The 20,399-nt window shown below is 40.0% G+C and overlaps 1 protein-coding gene across 1 annotated transcript; it reads left to right on the top strand.

Annotated features, from left to right (window-relative positions):
* Nucleotides 1–199: 199 nt before the first annotated feature.
* plcxd3 (phosphatidylinositol-specific phospholipase C, X domain containing 3) lies at nt 200–19,857 on the top strand. The gene is made up of 6 exons (XM_004547188.4): nt 200–489; nt 11,630–11,886; nt 12,144–12,317; nt 13,825–14,000; nt 14,466–14,567; nt 15,556–19,857. Exons 1-6 carry the CDS (start codon nt 387–389, stop codon nt 15,710–15,712), a joined length of 969 nt encoding a protein of 322 aa, XP_004547245.1. The 5' UTR covers nt 200–386; the 3' UTR covers nt 15,713–19,857.
* The last annotated feature ends 542 nt before the right edge of the window (nt 19,858–20,399 follow it).

The following is a 20,399-nucleotide window of genomic DNA, read 5'->3' as shown; positions in this document are numbered from 1 at the left end:
TAGTCTAGCATTCATGCTCTGTGCATTAATGCTAAAAACATGAGATGATTATATGTTGCCTTTTATTTTGTAAGTGACTAGTACTGAAACATACCCATTGCGGCGTTTAGGCTATGTTACTATTGGGCGACTAACCACCGAATGTTGCCATATTTAGATCCATCCAACCGCATTTTCATAAATGTGCAACACGCCTATGTGTGCTGCTGGGGGGGCTGACTTCTCGGTCGCGCAGTTGTGTCTGTGTGTGTGCGTGAGATAGGGATGCTGAGAGAAAGTGAGGCAGGGCGCGAGTGTGTCTGTGTGTAGAGAGAAAGAGAGAGCGCGCGCTCCAGGTTGGCGCAGGCACCGGTCAGGGAGAACGGAGCGTTGTGCAAGGTGGAAGCATGGCTTCGTCTCACGGGAGAAGCGACCTGCGGTTCGCAGACTGGATGGCAAGTTTACCGCAGAGCATGCACACTATCCCGCTCACCAACCTGGCTATTCCCGGTAAGTGTTTTTTTTTTTTTTTTAAGACCTTGTCCAAGTGTAATCGGATGAGGAGGATGCCCGTGTCTTTTTAACCTCGCGCATTGCGTACAGCTTTTCTAGTAGATTAGAAATGCACAAATTGACAGTTTCAGATTTGTGTTTTACCGCTTCCTAAACTTGAATTGTGCATTTAATACAACCGTCACTTTCGTTGCACCTCGTTGGAACAAAGGGTAAGACCTGTTGCGCAACCAAAGAAGTACTATGTATTTATAATAGTTCAGTTGCTTGTGTTGCGATCACCTGTCTAACGGTTATCATAATACCCAGCTGTCGTGTTCGTTCTCCGGCCGAGTAAGTATGCACTTAGAAAATAATGATAATAAAGAAAAGGGTCATCTAGAACCACTCTATAGGTTCAGAATAGATGAGCCACGCTGCTCTGTTTGTGCTTTTATGCTGGGGTGGTGGCCACAGGGAGACGGAGTGGGATGGGTGCCGTCTGCACACTCAGATGATCACAGCGCATCCCATTGAAAATGTGCTGTCGGACCTTTATCCAATCAGTGTGCCGGTCTTTTTAACTCCATTCAAATGGGAAATGCTGGTTGTATAGCCCACCACTGATCTGACTGATAGAATGTCTTATTAGCAGCCAGTTAAATCCATATTCACTGCCTAGCGATTATCACACCTCCACACAAAGCGATTCGATTCTTCATTCTTGTGAATTTCTAATCCTTTGTGCTTCATTCCCTTTCCCCCTCCTTTCTGTCTCACTTTCACTCTTCCGCTCTCTGTCTTTTTCTTGCTGAACTCCCAATACCTGAGGTGTTTATTGGTTGCCATGTGCAACATTGCATTTCACATGCAGATGGATTAGTGGTTGATGTCCAGGGCACGGCATATGACCAAATATGATCACAGCTTTTAAGGATGCCAAGACACATGCAGTCAAATTAGATGTAATGGAATACAAATAAGGACTGGAACAACATAGTATGCATAATCTATGCTTGTAATTTTGCTGAATCATGTGCTGTGCGGAATCACAGTTCATCCATGCCAAGACAGCATGGGAACATGCTCTGTCCCTTTTAATTAGGCATTAATATCTCTCATTGGTTCTGTGGCCTGCAGCTCAGCTGAGGATAGCTCAGTTTATCCTTCATTTGGATACAGATTCTGTAAACATCCACCAAATCTTTGCACTTTCTTGTGTTTGCCTGCACATATTTGCCAAGAAACTCCAGAACACACAGGATTTCTATCCAAGCTCATTATAGCAACAACCATGTGTTCCTATTGGAGTGTACGTCCGAGTTCTTTCAAAAGTGTGCATCTCATATCACATTCTTTTGTCTCATCATTGAACACAGCATTAAGCCTTTGTTCAAGCAGGAATAAAACTGGGACAGGCAAGAAACAAAAAGGATGGGCGATTCATTTCCTCAAACAAGTCTCATAGCTCCACTTAATTGGAAGAATATTATTTCCAGGATGTTACTGGAAAATGCTGCTGTACAAAACTTATTATACAACCGCTGCTGCCTGTTTCTTAGTTTATTTTTCTGTGCTCACTTTTTCAAAATAGCAATTCACCTACCGCAGAGCTTGAAATATCCAGGGAAAAGTAGTACTTTACAGTGTAGGATAATGTGATGGCTGCTACTCTGCTGTTGCCAGAAAACTTCACAGTCTAGCTGTTAGCACACATAACCATCTGAATGATTGACAGTTTATTTTAGGGTACTGAGGTGGCAGATTCATTACTGTCGGATTTTTTAAATATATATATAATGTTTTAACAGCATTTGCTGTGCTTCAAGTAACTGGTTAATGAGCTAATGCTGCCAAATTATTTGTGCATATAGCACATTAAAGATACTCAAAGTAGCAGGTGTTTGATGGCTACAACAGCTGTATAACAGATGTGTAACAGATTGCATGTGCTTACCTGTTACATTTGAGTGGTTCAACCTGCAAAATCTTGTTATGAAAGCAGTTTATATGCTACAGTACATATGATGCTGACTGTGGTTGTTCACTCATTTTAAATTCCTGCTATTTCTTGTTACTTTGTGTGATTGATGGACAATTCAAAAAATTACAATGAGACTGATCCAGTGACGGTAAACTTAGCAATGTCACCTACCTCTGTCAAGTGAACTTAAATACAGGTTATTTACAGTATTTAAATATGAGAGATATTAACAGATAAAAATCTGTTTTCATTTAGAGACACTTAATGAGATTGCACGGCTAGATCCATAAAGTTTTGGACACAGACACAATTTTTGTTCTGTCCATCTGCACTGTAAAGTGTCATCCAATGAATTTTGCTGTGCAACGTATTCCCATGCATAAGGAGCCTCCAACATATTTAATAAACGATGTTGTATTCTATGAATCTTGGACAAAATATCAGGTGTATGTTCTCAGAGCAGCCAGAGTAAGAAATGAGGGTTGAAAAAAACACAGCATTTTTTTATCCTGAGAGATGGTTGCAAAGGAAAGTATTCCTTAACGTTTTGCTCTTCCAGGTAAGGGGCAAAACACTGCAAAGTCTGATCCTGAATGCCAACAACATGGTCGAGACAATCTGAAATAGAGGAATGATCAATTTTGTCAAACTTAGCAGGCCCAGCTGAATTGAAATTGCATGATTTACCGAGTTCAAAAACACATGTGAATCATTTGACACTTAAAGGAGAGCTGACTCAGTGTGGTTGTGAAACCTGGAGAAGATTTGTCCAGAAAAAAGAAATGAGCTGTGCACAGAGCTTTTTCTTTCATTCTAGAATTACAGTATATAACAATAGTACTGAGGAAGGGTGTTATCTGAGGGAGTCAGATTTAGATGTTTTTAACTGGATGACACTGGGACAGCTCTTGTCCAGTTTATTTGGAATAACTGCACATTTCTAATTTGTTTGTTTGTTTGTTTGTTTTATGCTATGACTCATGACTGAGCACAGTTGCGTTGTGGCTGTTTGATTAATTATGTGAGAATAATACATGCTCTCATTTTCTTAATCCTGCTAATCCACTGCAGACTACGTTGTTTGAGACCTAAGAACATGGTAGCACTTAGGCATGACTCAGCTTTCTGCATTGTCCCTACATGCCACTTTGGCCTCCGGCTGTGCCGACATATCGCATCTATAAAAGTCAAATGGCTTGTGCCTATACTAATTGGAACTAGGTTGAAGGGCTGTGCAGGAGAGGAAAGAAAGACGTAGTAGAATATTAAATATTTGGGTCATTGAAGGGAGAGATGGTGAGGGAGCAGCTACCTTTCTTGTTTTACCCAGGCTGATTAGTGTTTGACTCTTTTCCTGTGGCTACTGTTAAATCTGCCAGGTGAGGGCTGCAGACTGGCTGGCATTCCTCTCAGCAAGACGGTCAGCAGAAAGGTGTGCCACCAGAGATACTGTGAATTTCTTTCTCTGTCACCATGAAACGAGCTTAAGAGGGGGAAGGGAAGATCTGTCACGTTTTTACTACCATAGTAATTAAATGGATTTTCAGTACTTTGTGTGGTGGTAGGTGTATAATTTGAACTATGTGCTCACTGGCATGTACAATATCTGTGTCGTGCAGGTGTGCATGACAACTAAATGAATCAGCACTATAGTGGCAACACAGTATTAGTCACTTATTATGAAATGCTTTTTATGGGTTTATTTAAGCACCTAAAATATTCAAATGTATTGTCTTAATAAATTGAACTGGTGAGTGAAACCATATCGTTCTGGATCGTTAAAGCTACATTAATTAATATTCAGCGATTATGAATCAGAAGAACTGCAAAATAGACTGCTAGCATGCAATTTATATACATTATACATTTATTATTTATATTATTTTTGCCTTAAACAAAGACTTTAGAACTAGCAGCTGTAACCCGTTTACATAGACTTTCTCAGTTACTTTAGAAAGCGATGCAATCTCAACTTTTAGGTTTTTTTTACTGTTTATTTCTTATTTCAGAGTACAATGATTAAATGGTGCATCATTCTATTGTGATAATTTGGTCAACACACTTTTTAAGTACTTTATTTACTTCACACCCATGGCCGGTTTCAAATCACCAAGTAACCTAACGTCTTTGGACTGTGGGAGGCAGCCTGGAGAAAACCCACTCAAACACAGGGAGGACATGCAATCTTGTCCTCCCTGTGTCCTCCCTTGCTGTGAGGCAAAAGTACTAAGCACTATAACACCGTGCCGTCCCATTCCATTCCATGCAGATAATATTGATTATTTTAATACCGGGGAAGAAGGCTGATTTACACTTCTCTATACTACATTTTCAGGCTCAGGGGAGCCATTCTTCACCTCCTGAGTAACAGCTCAAGGCTTTAGGTAAGCAATGAATAGCATGAATTACCAAGGGGGATGGGTGAAGGCAGTGGTATTAGGTTAAGATAGTCTTGCGAGAAATAACAACCAATCCACTGTAAGAAGAGGCATCTTGAGTTTCAGTGGTTCCCTCTGGATAGAGAAAAAGGCTTGCCCTGGACTTTTAGCTGTAAAAGGCCATTAGTCCCCTGATTAGATCACTTTGACGCCACTTAAACCCCTATAGAGCAAGATGGATGAATGGTATTAGATGCCAAGATAAACACTGGTTGTGCGGATGTGTGAAGAGGGGGAGTAAGTCAACTCAAAGCCACTGAAAAACAGGATATAATGTGCAATACAAAAGCAAAAGGGGGGTCTTTGTTAGAGAGAGAGAGAGAGAGAGAGAGAATGCCCATCTTAGAGCTATTTCCTGCTATGGCTCTTTATCTGTGAATCAAGACCCTCCTTAATCTGAGTGAAATTTTGTTTTGCCAAAGATATTGTGTGCATCTTGCTTGTTTGGAGCTCATGAGGATTTTACAGTTAGCAGTTTTGCAAAAAATTCCCTCGTTTGCAGTATTGTATTATGCTGATGCATGATACTCATAATTAGCCACTCATTAGCCAACATCATATATTTGTGGAGTTTTCACTTTTATAAGTTGCTTAAAGAAAATTAAAAAAAATATTGTAGAATCCAAAAGAAATGGTTCAGTGTGGAATTCTCCACTGGCTCGTTTTCCCACCATTTGCAGTTAATTGCATTTCCAGCAGAGACACTTATCTTAATAGTCACATAGTCTCAAAGTCAAATAATTCAGCCTCATCAGAAATACAGTGTGCACACTAATGCTCAAACAAGATGGAGAAAATAAAGTGTTAAGACAGGAGAAAAGGAACTGGAGAGTTTGAAAAATAGATGCAAAGAGTAACACTTGCAGAATTACTGTAAAAAAAAAAAAAAAGAAGTGTAAATGACAAAATTATGTAGAGTCAGAAGCCTATATCTATCTTGTAGTAACATTTAGCTCATCTCCATCCTGTCAGTTTTCATTCTCTTCTCATTTTTTTTCTTCTCTTCTCCTCTTTCCTCTACTCAGCATCCTAAAATAGATCTAAAAAGGGTGGAGAGTGGTAATGTTTTGTAATGAAAAAGGGCACAAACCACCAGTGGTTCTCTCTTAATGCTCTGCTCTCATTCAGTCAGAATGACTCAGGGGTGTGTTCTGAGCCCTCTGCTATACACTCTCTTCACCCATGACTGTATTTCCTCCTGCGCGTCCAATCTCATTGTTAAGTTTGCAGATGACACTACAGTGCTCGGACTTATATCCAACAATGATGAGACAAACTATAGGACAGAGGTGCAACAACTAGAGTCATGGTGCCACGACAATAACTTGGTCTTAAACACCAAAAAGACCAAGGAGATCATTGTAGATTTCCGGAAGAGGGGCCATAACAACCATCTGCCTCTCTTCATTGGCAGTGAGGCGGTGGAGAGGGTGAGCAGTTTTAAATTCTTGGGGGTAACTGTGACCGAGGACCTGTCCTGGGGCAACCATATCACCTCAGTTGTACGGAAGGCCCAACAGCGCCTCTACTACCTGAGGAGACTGCGGAGCGCACACATTCCCAGATCTCTGATGTTGAACTTCTACAACTGTGCCATCAGCAGCGTTCTGACGTATGGATTTCTAGTGTGGTTCCCCAGCTGCACCAAGGCCGATCAGCAAGCACTCCAGCGGGTGGTGAAAGAAGCTGGCAGAATTATTGGAACAAGTCTGCCAGAGATCAGTAATATCTTCCCCACTCGCTGTCTGAGGAGGGTGCACAGTATCCTGCGGGACCAACATCACCCTGCGCGCCACCTTTTCCATCTGCTGCCCTCAGGGAGAAGGTACAGGTCTATACAGGCCAGAACATCCAGACTGGCCAACAGCCTGTATCCACAGGCTGTGAGGCTCCTGAACTCTCTGCCCCCCTCTCACGGACAATAACCATATCCAACTTCTTAATAGCAATGAACTGGTCTGCATTGGTGCATCATATCTTTATTCTCTTCCCCCTCCTGCCCCCCCCCCCCCTCTTTCTTAAATAGATAACTATCATATCTGATATCATATCTCACAGTACAATAATATTGAATGGGTTGCATTGTTGTATTTTGTCATGTTTCTCAGGTCTTTGTCTGAATTTCTACGAACATTATTGCTAAGGATTGTCTTATTGCATTGGAGTCACACTGGGTTAAATATGTACACTTGGGTTTTAAGGGGTATTTATTATTTTCTTCTTTTTTTGGGTTGTATGGAAGCCCCAAACGCAATTTCATTGTTCTTGACAATGACAATAAATAAATAAATAAATAAATAAATTAACAAAGGTCAATTCTCTAAGGTAACAGTAGCAGCACCCAGCACCACTGTCATCAACATTGTCATCATCATCACTCTGTTTCACCTTGTTTAAGTCTTTTTTGTTGTCTCTGTGGCACTCTTGTTCATCTTCTCTCTTTGCAGTTTGAGACTCTTCTTCTTGTGTGCGGCTGATATTTACATGTCGGAGAAAAGAGTTCCCTAAGTTTGCTTTCCAATGAAAGTGCTACACAAGTGACATCTACTTGTATTATTCTGGGATATGTTTTTTTTTCAGGGTGCTTTAGTTTTTTCTGTGTACACATCTTCAATTTTATCAAAGTTAAAGTGATCAAACAGCTTGACAGTAGTTTGTTTGGATATTGTTTGCGGTAGGTAATTCATATCAAACACTGGACTCTATTCCCCATTAATGCCTTTCCCAGTAATTGCATATTTTAAATACAGAGAGGAATGTTCATTCTCATGGCAGTAGCATGAAGATTTTGCGCATTTGTATATTATTGTAATTTACTGTCTGCATTTGGTGACAAAGATTATCCGGTCAGTGGTCTTTTTATTGATTTACCTGCTGCTTTTTTTTCATTCATCATGACACTCGATAGAAGTATCACAGTCACCGCACATTTGCACTCTGGTAAAAGCTAAGAAACAGCTGTACTTCTTAAGCAAACTTAAGTGGGCTGAATTCCTGTGTCAAGTTCTTGATAACATTTACAGAGGATCAGTGTAAAGCCTGGTAACTGGAAAAATCAGGAACTGGCACGAAATGTGCACATCCCAAGACCTGGAAACTGCAGGTGATTAATACTGCTCCAAATGTCACCAGTACCAATCTATGGAACATAAATGATAAACTATATAAGACAATCCACCCCAGTCACAACCTGTTATGTTGTATTTGCTTCTAAAGCTAAAATGAGAAGTATAAGAAGTTTAAAATCTTACACTTTGAAAGGAGAAGTTTTTTTGTCTCTGTAGACAAGTTTGAAATGACTCAGTTCTGAGCTGCTGTTGTTTGTTTTTGTGAGAATGAAAACTAATTGTGTGGATTGTATGTTTCAAAAACTGAAATGCTTCCACACATTTCCAAATGAATGTTTTTCCCTTGAGAAATGGCAGACCATCAAGGTGGAGCATAAACAATAATTAATCACATTCAGGGCTCAAGCATCATAATAGTATTGGAGTGAAGTTCTCACATTTCTGCAAATTCTCACAGATGTTCTGCACATTTGGCAAAAGATTTGGCCCTCCAGGGTTGATACTGTCTCAGCTTTTCCTGTGAGATTGTTTCTCTCTGCAACATGGCATCAACCATGGGCTTTTTGTCATACATATTTATAGAAGTATTTGTTAGCAATGCAAAACAAACCTCATTAGTTTCCCTCAAGTGCTAGGCTTTCATTAAAAACTAATAAAATATAGTTTGTTGCTAGATCCTTGGGGACTGTTAGATTTAATTTATATCTTATAACTGTTCTTCTTTCCCCAAACAGAACAACGCGTATCTCAAGGAGAGTGGCCTATGCAGCTTGATGGGTGTGTAGCTATTAGAAGTGTGTGTTGCAAAACTGAAACAATTATTCAGGTTATTGGTTAAAGGGCAGCAGCCACTTCAAGTGTAAATTAATTGTTTCAGTGATTTTTTTTCTTTTTAATTAAAGAAGGCCAAACTTACCTTTTCAAACATCTCATATGTGAAGATTTGCTTACTTATTTTTACTTGTATACATTGTGAAGAGGTATTTGCCCCCTTTCCTAAATGTCTTCTTCTTCTGTTATTCATATTTATCAAACAGATGTTAATTAGACAAAATTAAGTTGTAATAGTTGTAAACTTTCCCAAGACTGGCCAGCCTAAATTACTCCAAGAGGTCATCAACAACTCATCCAGTGGTCACAAAGAACCCAGAACAGCATGTAAAGACTCAGTTATGGTCAGTGTTTATGCTCTTTGCCAGAAAAATCCAGAAGGAGAATGTCCAGCTTGGTTGTGGAGCAGGACAATTTATTATCGTTTTGTTTACTCGTATTGTTGCCCTTGCTGCTTAACTAATTTCTCCTTGCGGGACCATAAAGTATCGCATTGAATTGAACTGATCTGAAACACACCAGCAAGTCCACCTCTCAGGGCAGGGATAGCTCAGTAGGTAGAGTGGTTGCCCCATGATCGGAAGGTCGGGGGTTCGATTCCCCTTAACAGCTACCCTGAGGTACCCCTGAGCAAGGTGCCGTCCCTACACACTGCTCCCCGGGTGCCCAATGGCTGCCCACTGCTTCACTGAGTGAATGGGTTAAATGCAGAGAGCAATTTCCCCACGGGGCTCAATAAAGTACAATAATGTACACACTTCTTTCAAAGGCTCAAAAACCAACTTTGGCCTAGTCAAAATCTGGATTTAAATCTAACTGATATGTTTGGCATGACCCTGGTTTCATGTTCAGAAACCAACCATACAGTCATGTGAAAGAGTCATTGTCTATTATCACAAGTGGCTGATCAAATTTCTTGCTACCAAGGGTGGCATCGCCAGTTATTACGTTTAGGGGGCAATTACTTTTTTCACATGGGGCCATGTAGGTAGGGGTTGCTTCTACCCCGTGATAGATGAAATCATTATTTAAAGACAGCTTATTGTATTAACTCAGGTTATTGTTGTGTAATATTACAATTATTTAATGATCTGAAACATGTAAGCATGACAAATATGCCAAAAAAAGATGTCAAGATGGGGGCTTAAATAAATTACTTAAATTGTTTGACTTTTTCACCACACTGCAAGGGTCATTTCAGTAACAAGCGCCCTAAAGGCATCAGCAGTAGCGTAGTTTTCAACATTGACTGAATGACTGGATAATGAAAATAATTTTGCGATGATTATGATTTGTTGTTGCGCAACTTTGAGCCCTAAAAAGCAAAGATTTTCTGCAGAGGCAGCTGTTGGAGTCGGTTAAGGTCATGCTCTGCTACGCTGTGACCCTGGTGGTGCGGCTTAGCCAGTAGTGATGCGACTGCTGCCCTGCCCCAGGATTCAGCTGTCTACTCAGCTTATGGTCATTCGCTGTGCTGACTGTGAAGACCTAGCACCGCTATATAGATAGCTGAAGGTCAGTTCAGGCTCTGTGTCAGAGGGGTGGTGGTGGTAGAAGGTGAGGATGTGAAATGTAAAGGGGATAATGAAGAAGTCTCAGTGATTATGAGAGGAGCAGGAGATGTTAACTGCTCAAGCAGAACACACAACCTTCAGGTCTATTTTACAGCTGATCCTGAGTTTGTCTCAAGGAAATAGTTAAATGTCACAAAGGAATCACCATTCAGTGTACAGACTGGCTTACACAAATGTATTTTTTTCACCATTTCAATTTTAATACAACTAAGAAAACATCAACTGTATCACTGTTAATAACAAAATAAATATGCTTTTAGAGGTTTTTCACAGATTCCACTGCCTGTATTCATGTGACTTGTTTTATTTCCTGAGGCTTGTAGATGTCTGTATCTAAGATTTTTGCTGCCACTCCAAAATGATTGTGATCCCCAAGGCTCCAAAGATGACATTTGGAAAATTTCACAGCATGTATCTTTTCAGATACGGTTCCAGAGCTTGTCGGGAAAACTCTGACAGAAGACATAGACCTTTAAATTTTGATCATTCAGAGATATTGGTGAGAAGCGTAGTTGTGTGGAAGCAATTTAATGGCAGGTTCACTTGTTAAGCAAGTGTGTCTGAATTTAAGCAGGAATCCAAAACCAGGCATTTCACAGTTAGAGGTCTATCCTAGTTTAAAGCTTAGTTTAAAGTCTTCATATCCAGAGTGGATAAAATAGTTGTCATCCAGGTTGTAAATTTGTTAAGTCAAAGGCTGTAATTTTTCTTGATTCTTTATTTTGCCTTTAATTTACACCAAAACTCAGTTTTATCGGAAAAGGATAATATGTAAACGATAAAACTTTATTAGAGAATGACCATCAGGAATCTGATTTCCTTGGGATTCTGACAGGGACATAACTGGATTTAACTTTGAACTATTAGAGTATAAGTAAGATGGATGTGTGTATGTGTGTATATATATATATATATATATATATATACATACATACACACACACACACACACACACACACACACACACACACACACACACACACACACACACACACACACACACACACATCCATCTTACTTATACTCTAATAGTTCAAAGTTAAATCCAGTTATGTCCCTGTCAGAATCCCAAGGAAATATATTTTCTTCTTCAAGCTGTCCGAGTTCATGATTTGCAACCTTGGATGCTGTTTTTCGTGTAGTTAGTTTTGTTACCTTGGTTTTGGGCTATTTCTCAGTAATGACCTCAACTTTCAGTCGTCTCCCACCAGAAACGACACCTGCAGTAGTCAGTATGCAGACTCATGTTTGTGTTTCCCCCAGGATCCCACGATTCCTTCAGTTTTTACATCGATGAGGCGTCTCCAGTGGGCCCCGAGCAGCCAGAGACGGTGCAGAACTTCGTTTCTGTTTTTGGCACGGTGGCCAAGAAGCTAATGAGGAAGTGGTTGGCTACACAGACTATGAACTTCACGAGCCAACTGGAGGCTGGGATCCGGTTCTTTGACCTGCGCATCTCCACCAAGCCCCGTGACCCTGAAAATGAGCTGTACTTCGCCCACGGGCTCTTCAGTGCCACGGTTAGAAAAGAGTAGAGTTTTGATGGTTTTTGATGTGATGACTGTTTAGCAATGCTTGTGGTTGCTAAGTGATATCTAACCATCTCTGTGTGTGTGGCAACATATTTATATTTGAGTGTAGACTGAGAGCCTAATTATACAAGGTCCTTCAGAGATTTGAAGTACACAGTTCACAGTCTGTATGTCTACATTTAATATCATCACTAAAGATTTTAATAATGTGCATATTTTGTTTTTTTTGTTGTTGTTTTTTTTAGGTCAGAGAAGGCCTAGAGCAGATCAGCAGTTTTCTGTCAGCTCATGCCAGAGAGGTGGTCTTCCTGGATTTCAACCACTTCTACGGCATGCAGAACCTGCACCATGAAAAACTGGTGACCATGCTAAAGGAGGTGTTTGGAGAGAAGCTCTGCCCTGTTGTTTTTGCTCAGGAGGTATAAATACACTTAACTTTTAACAGGGAGGAGGAGGGGTACGTGAAGTAGGAGCAGCTGAACATTTTTCTGATGCTTCTTTCGTCTTACCAAGAACATCTTATTTAGCTGAGTTCAAAAGACCTCAAGCAATTATTGTTTTCTCAGCACCGCACAACAGTGATTTTGTGTTTTGATCAGTACCGATGTAGAATTATGGTTATTACATCTCTAATCATAGTTCATTTTTTCACTCAGAATAATAATAATAATAATAATAATAATGGATTGGATTTATACAGCGCTTTTCAAGGCACCCAAAGCGCTTTACAATGCCACTATTCATTCACTCTCGCATTCACACACTGGTGGAGGCATGCTACGGTTGTAGCCACAGCTGCCCTGGGGCAGACTGACAGAAGCGAGGCTGCCATATCGCGCCATGCCCATTTGCTTAGGAGACAAGTAGAAAAGTCTCCCTAAGATGAGACTTTGCTCTTTGAAGGTTTTTCAGGGGTTTTTTTTGTCTTTTTTCCCATCCAATTGTGGCCCATCTTCATCTCCCACCCTCCCCTGTAACTGAATAACCTAAAATAAGCAGTACCAGTTAGCCCTACAATTCATGAACTACCACAATCGCTGACACCACTCTAAGATGAGCACCTTCCTGTCAGGTGCAGCAGCTGAGTGAAAGAAAAAGAGGGCAAAAAGGCCAAGAGTGACTAGTAGGTTCTGAGAAAACAATGAGCTTCTCCTCAGTGTTTAATTTTGTAGACGGAGACCTGAGACTGTAAGTTTATCTGCCATTCCCTTGTCATCTCTATAGCCCACATTTGCTTTGCTATTCAAAGTTAATCCACTTCAGCACTGTTTTCCAGCACTTGTTTGGTCTATTTTAAGAACTAATATTCAGCTGCAAGCCCATTTTTCAAAAAAATAAATCAGCTCAAATAATCAGCTGGAAAAGAAGATGTGAAGTGTATGCGTCTTGGGATTCTGATGAAAAGGTGTATTTTTGCTGTAATTGACACTCCCTGAGGATCATCTAGCTCATTGCTGTTACCGGTTGCTTACGATTAATTAATATTGCTATCCAGCATTTCTTTCATCGGATGTAGCCAACAAAATGTGCTGCTGATGTCCAGCTATACACATAAGCATGTATTTGTAAGAATGCAACTTGTGGGAGACAGTCTCACTGTTTTTACGTCTGCAAAAATGCTTTCAGAAATGTATCATCACGTTAGAGTCAATGCAATTCACTTAAAATAGATTTTATATGTAGTTTGGTTCACTTACAGCTCTCTGTTGGTGTTTTATTGAGCCACTGACTTCAAAAATAACACATCTGACACCTTCTGTGATAAGTCAGTACTAAATATTGAAGATGCATCACTCTGAGAGAAATTCATTCATTCAGAATTAATTCAGAACTAAGCTGTCAATAAATCAGCTACCTGTTCAGGTTGTTTTATGTTCCTCAGTTTATAACCTCTTGCTACTATGAACACCTCCCTCCCTCACTCAGGTGAGTCTTCAGTATCTATGGGAGAAGGAGTACCAGGTGCTTGTCTTCTACCACCATCCCATGGCCCTGGAGGTGCCCTTCCTGTGGCCAGGCCAGATGATGCCTTCTCCCTGGGCCAACACCACTGACCCGGAGAAGCTGATTCAGTTTCTGCAGGCATCTATCACTGACCGCAGGTACATTTCATATTCATGAATCCAGTGTCTGCTACACAGAGGAAGAAATCAGATAAAATCTGTTGTGTTCCCCACATAAATTTTTTTAATCACTTTAATTAATGATCCATGTTTCATTAACTTGGTTTTATGTTTTGTAACTTTGCAAATGAGCCATAAGGATTAAACACAATGGATCTTTTTTATCATGATGTAGATATATTGCAGTGCTTAGAGGTCTGTACAAATAATTTGACTTGCTTTTGGCTCCTTTGCTTAACTTACTGATTTCATCAGCATGCTGCTACAAGTAAGCAGGCTTTAAAAAGATTAATTGCAGTTAATGCAAAGTAATTAATTCAAAGGTAAAGCAGTGAATTATATAAGAAGTAGCACTTCTGTAAAGCAAATATATTATGGTGACTATTAAAAAGGAAGAAAGTTACAGCAAAGATAACATGTAAACCCTCAACGTTTCTCTTGCAGGAGGAAGGGGACATTCTTTGTCTCCCAGGTGGTTCTGACACCAAAAGCCAGCACTGTGATGAAGGGTGTGGCTAGTGGACTGAGAGAGACAATTACAGAAAGGTGTGCATGCTCATTTATGTGCATGTTTTTGTGCTCATGATCGCTATTATGCTAGGCCTAGCAAAAAATGCATTGTTACCACCAGTGGTGGCACACAGTCTTCTTCCACACATACACAGACGCTCAGTTTTGTGACCAGAGTTATGGAAACACCTCAGGCACCAGAGCCCACAGAAGTGATTTAGCCATAACAGCTCGCAACAAAAAAATCACAAGCGTGTGTACCCTGACAGATACACACTTTAGGAGTCAAATGTGAGTCATTGTGGCATTTTGTAACTACAACCAAAGGCATGGTGGTTTCTACAGGTATCTCCAGGCATTTGACACTGGCCTAATTCGAGTTATTGTTTTTCTTTCATCTTTTTTTTGTCTGGAACAACTGCCATAAACCAGAGGCAATTTTTCCTCACGTTATGTCTCCTCTTTTCAGTTATGGTACACAACTTTTTTTTAAATTATATTAATTTACCCTTAGCTTTGTCTGTGTTTCATTCCCTCTTAATGTCCCCAGTTTGTTAAAAGCATCAACAGCAAAAGCATCAATTTTCCTGGCATGAATTATTCATTTGATAATTCCACTATCAGCCTCTCTCACCAGGCATTTAGTTACTTTGATGTAGGCATCCTTCAGAATCCCATCCAAGCGTTTTGCACATAGACTGCCAGCGTTGGACTCAGCATAACAAGAAAGCAAACAACGAGGAGACAACGCGTAGATTTTATTTTTAATTTTTATGCAGAAAGCTGCTCTTCTTTGTTGCTCAGCTCACGTGAACATGTCCGGCATGTTCAGAGTGTCCTTCACGCAGCTGGTGTCTGGCTCGCAGACATCACATGCAGCATCACAGGGATCTTTTATCTCAGCACGCCCCTCTCTGTGTTTAACCAACTGTGAATCATCCCTTCCTCTCTTCCTTTTTTTGACATCATTTTTTTCCCCTTGCACTCTTTCCACTAACATGCTTTTTCTTTTCATTTCTCCCAGGGCTTTACCAGGTATGATGCAGTGGATCAGATCTCAAAGACCCGGGGAGAGCGGCATTAACATCATCACAGCTGATTTCGTGGAGCTTGGAGAATTCATCAGCGCCGTCATCACCCTCAATTATCACCTGGATGACGAAGACGACGATGCGACCTGAGAACCCGCAGCAGGCGTCAAGGAGTGCAGTCACCACCACTGATACTAGTGGTTGCGTCTGTGCTCTCACTCTTTTCTCTTTGGCATTTATTTCAGGAGGGGGAGCTAAACGGCTCCTTTCACTTTATTTAGGGCTATAGTGAGATGAGCGGTCAAATGGAAAAAGGAGATTGAGGAATTTCAAGTTGAGACTGGTAGACATAACGCTGATGTTCGGTTGGAGCACTTTGAGAGTGAGGTTTTGTTTTGTTTGTGTCCAGTTTTAGGGGATCCAAAAGATTTTTGATTATTTTGTTTGTTTGTTTTTTCAGGTAAAATGTTTATTTTCTTTACTCCCTGTGCTGTAAAAATCCCTGCTTTGTCCACTGATCAAATGCACTGTTTTCAGGCTTACCACTTCATCACGGGTAGGTTCCTCAGAGCATATCAACCGTCTGCTAAATGTATTGGTACATCAATCGTGGTATTCTAGTGACAGTGACAGTTTTTTCAGAGGCTGTTTATAATAAGTCTGTGTATCTCAAACTTTAGGCCGGTGTAAGTAGCTAGCAGTTGTATGTCTTGTTTGGCAAATCTGTCCAAGTGAATTCTCTCTCTTTTGTTTTTAACAATATGCATCTTTGGTCAGATCACTGCGGGTGTTTTTGAAAACGCCTCCAGCAGCTTGAATGCAGAGTGTGATTAAAAAGTGTTGTTCCAATGTGTTTATTCAATACATAGACAAAAACGAATCATTCCCATTTCTTTTTGAAACTGTATTCCCTCGTGGGATTTTCACCCAGTAAGTCTCCACTGAAGCCAGCTTGCAGCAATGGCGTTTATTAGACACCTGTGTACTCTAAAACTATTTATCGATAGATTAAAATGATTCATGCAGTAATTCAAAACCATATTGCAAGAGAGAGTGAGAGTGCAGCTTGGCTGGCCGACAAGTGTTCTAATCATGTAAGATGGATACACAGCGGTCTCTTGTGCATGAGCACTAAAACAGTAATTTTTACATTATCTGTTTGATTCATATTGCAAGACAAGCATCAGTTCTCACTGTTGGAAATGAAGTTGATGAAGCAAGACATTTCTAATGAGAAGGCATTCAGTGTGACTTTTTTTTTTTTGCATTCTGTCGTGGGTGTTGAGTCGTGACAGCCAAGTATAAAAATACAGTATATCTGGGTGCCACCGTCTGCATTTCCTTTGCTCATTGCTTGCCCCCAGTCTGCATGTATCTGCAGATATATGTCTGCATGCATATATATATATATATATATATATATATATATATATTAGGGGTGCAACGATACACAAAATTCACGGTTCAGTTCGATACTTTGGTGTCACGGTTCGATATTTTTTCGATACAAAAAAAAATGTTCATGCCTTTTTAATTTGTCATTGATTAAATTTTCACGGCACATTCCGCACCACATCTCTGTGCGTCCATCATTTGTTTGAAGCCAGCTCACCTCCTGCAAATACTTTTCCGCTTCTTTTGTGGTTCGGACTCCTGACATTTCTTTGGAGGTGGAGGAACATCACAGTAATTGCTTAAAGGAGCTTCTTCGACATCTTTAAGAGTTCTAAACAAATGTCTGTCCTCCTCCTGAAAATCTTATGTACGCAAACACGCGTTGCAACTTCTTATCTTGTGCACGTTTTTTATTTTGACAGCGAATGCGCACCTGCGGACCACTTATGTGCAGCCCTGGTTATTTAGCTCGTCATATTGCAGCCACAGAAATTCTTTTGTCCATGAAACTATAAAGCTGCACTTTATTTTTGCCTTATAGTCTGATTTGTCATAACTTTTCCGTTTTGTGGTAAGCTTTTCTTTGGCTGTCACTTCTTCACCCTGACCTGTCTTATTTGGTCGGGACGTCGTCGATTTTGCGAGCCCTGTATCTGATTGAGGAATTACTCATCTTTGGAAAAGAGAGTTTATTACAGAGAAATGGCTCTTTCCAAAATAAAAGCTATACTATACGCTTCTTCTGGGCTATACTCTCAGCAGCATATTAAACATATCAGGTCCCCATAAGGAGAATCATGTGCTAACGGCTGTCTAAATGACTTGGGTAAAGTTTGTAGCATGCGTGCTTGTTGTTTTTGTCTGCTTCCACTTGTCTTTGCACTAGGATGATGTCGGCGTAAATGTGCAGTCATATTCGTTGTGTTCCCACTAGTGCTGCCAGCGTTAATCTCGTTGAAATGACGTTAACGCCACAACACGGCAAATCTCCGTTAACGAGCTACCGCGGATCGCCCCGTGCGTGGGGCTGGACGGCCAACACGTTAACGAGCTAACTGCGCTAACACACTAGCTCCCACCCATGTAATTGAGCATTGTGGCACATCCAACATACTGTTTTACTTTAGTCCATGACGCGCTTACCTTCAGGGTCATACGTCACATGAAAACCAAAATAGTTCCAAACGCCAGATCTGAATGAGGGTGGGGAAGGTTCACTTTGCCATGTTGCAAGGAGAGCTTAACTTCTGTCTCGCTAGCTTGCCCTGCGCTCAGTGAATCTGCGTTCGACTACTCCGCCTAGGCTGCACTGTCGAGCGCAGATCCACTGAGTGCTCAACACAGACAGCATCGTCAGAAGGAAAGTTGATAAAATAAATTACAAATTTTGTATTGTTCGATACATATGCGTACCGAACCGAAAGCACCGTATCGAACGGTTCAATATCGATACGAGTATTGTTGCACCCCTAATATATATATATATATATATATATATATATATATATATATATATATATATATATATATATATATATATATATATATATATGAATGAGTCACCCTGAGCTCCATCACTATATCATGTATTTCATAATACTAGGTGACTGCTTCACAGCCACTCAGAGACTTATTGTATTTAAAAAATAAAAAATAAAAAAAAAATCATAATTTAGAGTCAGGGGTCCTGATTTGGCAATGATGTTTTATCACTAGGAAAATAATACAAGAAATATTCAGTTGAGATATATGTGCAACTCTTTAGCATCTTCTTATCGCTCATGTTTATGAATCCCTCAATTTCTGCTGTATCAATGTTAGGGCAATACATTAATTTCTTATTTATATTTGGTGCATGTCATTCTTTCGCTTCCCGGGTTTAAATCAAGATGGAAAAGTACAAAGAAATGAGATTCAAAAAGACATCTTTTGTTGCAAGGTTTTATGCATGGAAAACACACACACACACACACACACACACACACACACACACACACACACACACACACACACACACACACACACACACACACACACTAGTCAAATATCCACACACCTCATGGTCTGTGTGGTATTTTCTGTAGAGAATGTATTCTGCCAGGACAGTGTTAAGAAGTTCAGTAATGTAAAGCCAAAAACAGAAAACTTTACTCTTTGGCTTGGTGAATGTATGTGTCTCGTGCGTATCTGTGCCATTTCTAAAAGTTTCATGTGAGTGACTGAGTTTCAGCTAGAAAGTCATGTTTGTATTATTATGCTTCAATGTGAAAATGAGTTCAAGTTTTAGAGTTTAAAGATGTGGTTTCATGTTAAAATGTTTTATATCGTGGAGAGTTTCTACATACTGTAACTGCAAATAGTATACTGCCGATAAATTGTAAAATATTTAGATTATTATATCGTCACTAACAACATTTTCTTCGTTTTAGTGAACTACCACACCGCCCGCGTTTGTCATATTTATTTTACACTTTACTTTTTTTTGCATGAACTGAAATCTTCTACATACTATACTGTTTTCTGTACACCTAGAGGGTCCATGAGGTTTGTGCATAAATTTGATTATTTTCTGCATATTGTTGTTAGGAGCATGCGTGCATCTCAGCTGGAAATGTTCCTTCCCTTTAAGACAAATGTCTAAATTAATTTATTTTTTAAAGGTTGCACTCTTACTAGCCCATGCAGATCATGAATGAACCCACACAAATGAGCAGACTTTAAAATGCTTGCAAACCGTGTTGTAAGGACATTTGTGTCTCTCCTGGTCCAAACTGTTGTCACTGCCTTTATGTTCTGATGTGAAGAGTCCTTTGCTGTTGTAAAACTCGGAAACCTTTGTTCAAAGTGACTCTGTTCTAAGTGGAAAATGGCAGATCAAATAAAGCTTCTATGCCTATTAAGTGAAGTATCATTTCCTCAGGAGTGTCTGGCTTGTTGAGTGGTTAGTGGTTGCTTGGTTGCTTAATTGCTTGACTGAAAAACAAAATCATTATTATGGCCATTATAATAAAATTCTAATCTAATTCAATCACTAAATGGCGGTACTCTAGATCTAATGTAGATTTTCAGCTTTTAAGCCAGCATAGCTGCATTTTTTTACTCGATTTGTGCAGAGGAGCATCTTAAAATCATCCTGTTTCCAGGGTGATGTGGATGGAGGTGGGTGGGCAGCGGCACCCAGGGTGACCTTACTGAGACTGTGTTTTGTAATTCAGCATCTGCCATTCTGCAGTAAGGCGTTGCTCATGAAGAGGAAATAAAGATAACTCAGGTGGAGAGTAGCCCCCTGCATCTGTGCACCTTCGAGAGTATCTAATATGATGACTAATATGATGCACTTATTAGTTATTACAATCTTTTTTTGTTAGGTTAATGTTTTTAAGCATGTAGTTATTCGCTTAAAAAAGGTTAGTTTTGATGCAGTTCTCATGTTAATGCTGTT

Source organism: Maylandia zebra, linkage group LG12 (genome assembly GCF_041146795.1).
Source record: "Maylandia zebra isolate NMK-2024a linkage group LG12, Mzebra_GT3a, whole genome shotgun sequence".
Classification (NCBI taxonomy): domain Eukaryota; kingdom Metazoa; phylum Chordata; class Actinopteri; order Cichliformes; family Cichlidae; genus Maylandia; species Maylandia zebra.
The sequence above is the reverse complement of the archived record's forward strand: the minus strand, read 5'-3'. Positions and strand labels throughout refer to the sequence as shown.

Bases quoted from the DNA above. Each gene is read 5' to 3' on its own strand.
- plcxd3 (XM_004547188.4), top strand. From the start codon at position 387: ATGGCTTCGTCTCACGGGAGAAGCGACCTGCGGTTCGCAGACTGGATG. The intron at 11,887-12,143 runs GTTAGAAAAGAG...TGTTTTTTTTAG, and splicing joins ACGGGCTCTTCAGTGCCACG to GTCAGAGAAGGCCTAGAGCA. The intron at 12,318-13,824 runs GTATAAATACAC...TCCCTCACTCAG, and splicing joins CTGTTGTTTTTGCTCAGGAG to GTGAGTCTTCAGTATCTATG.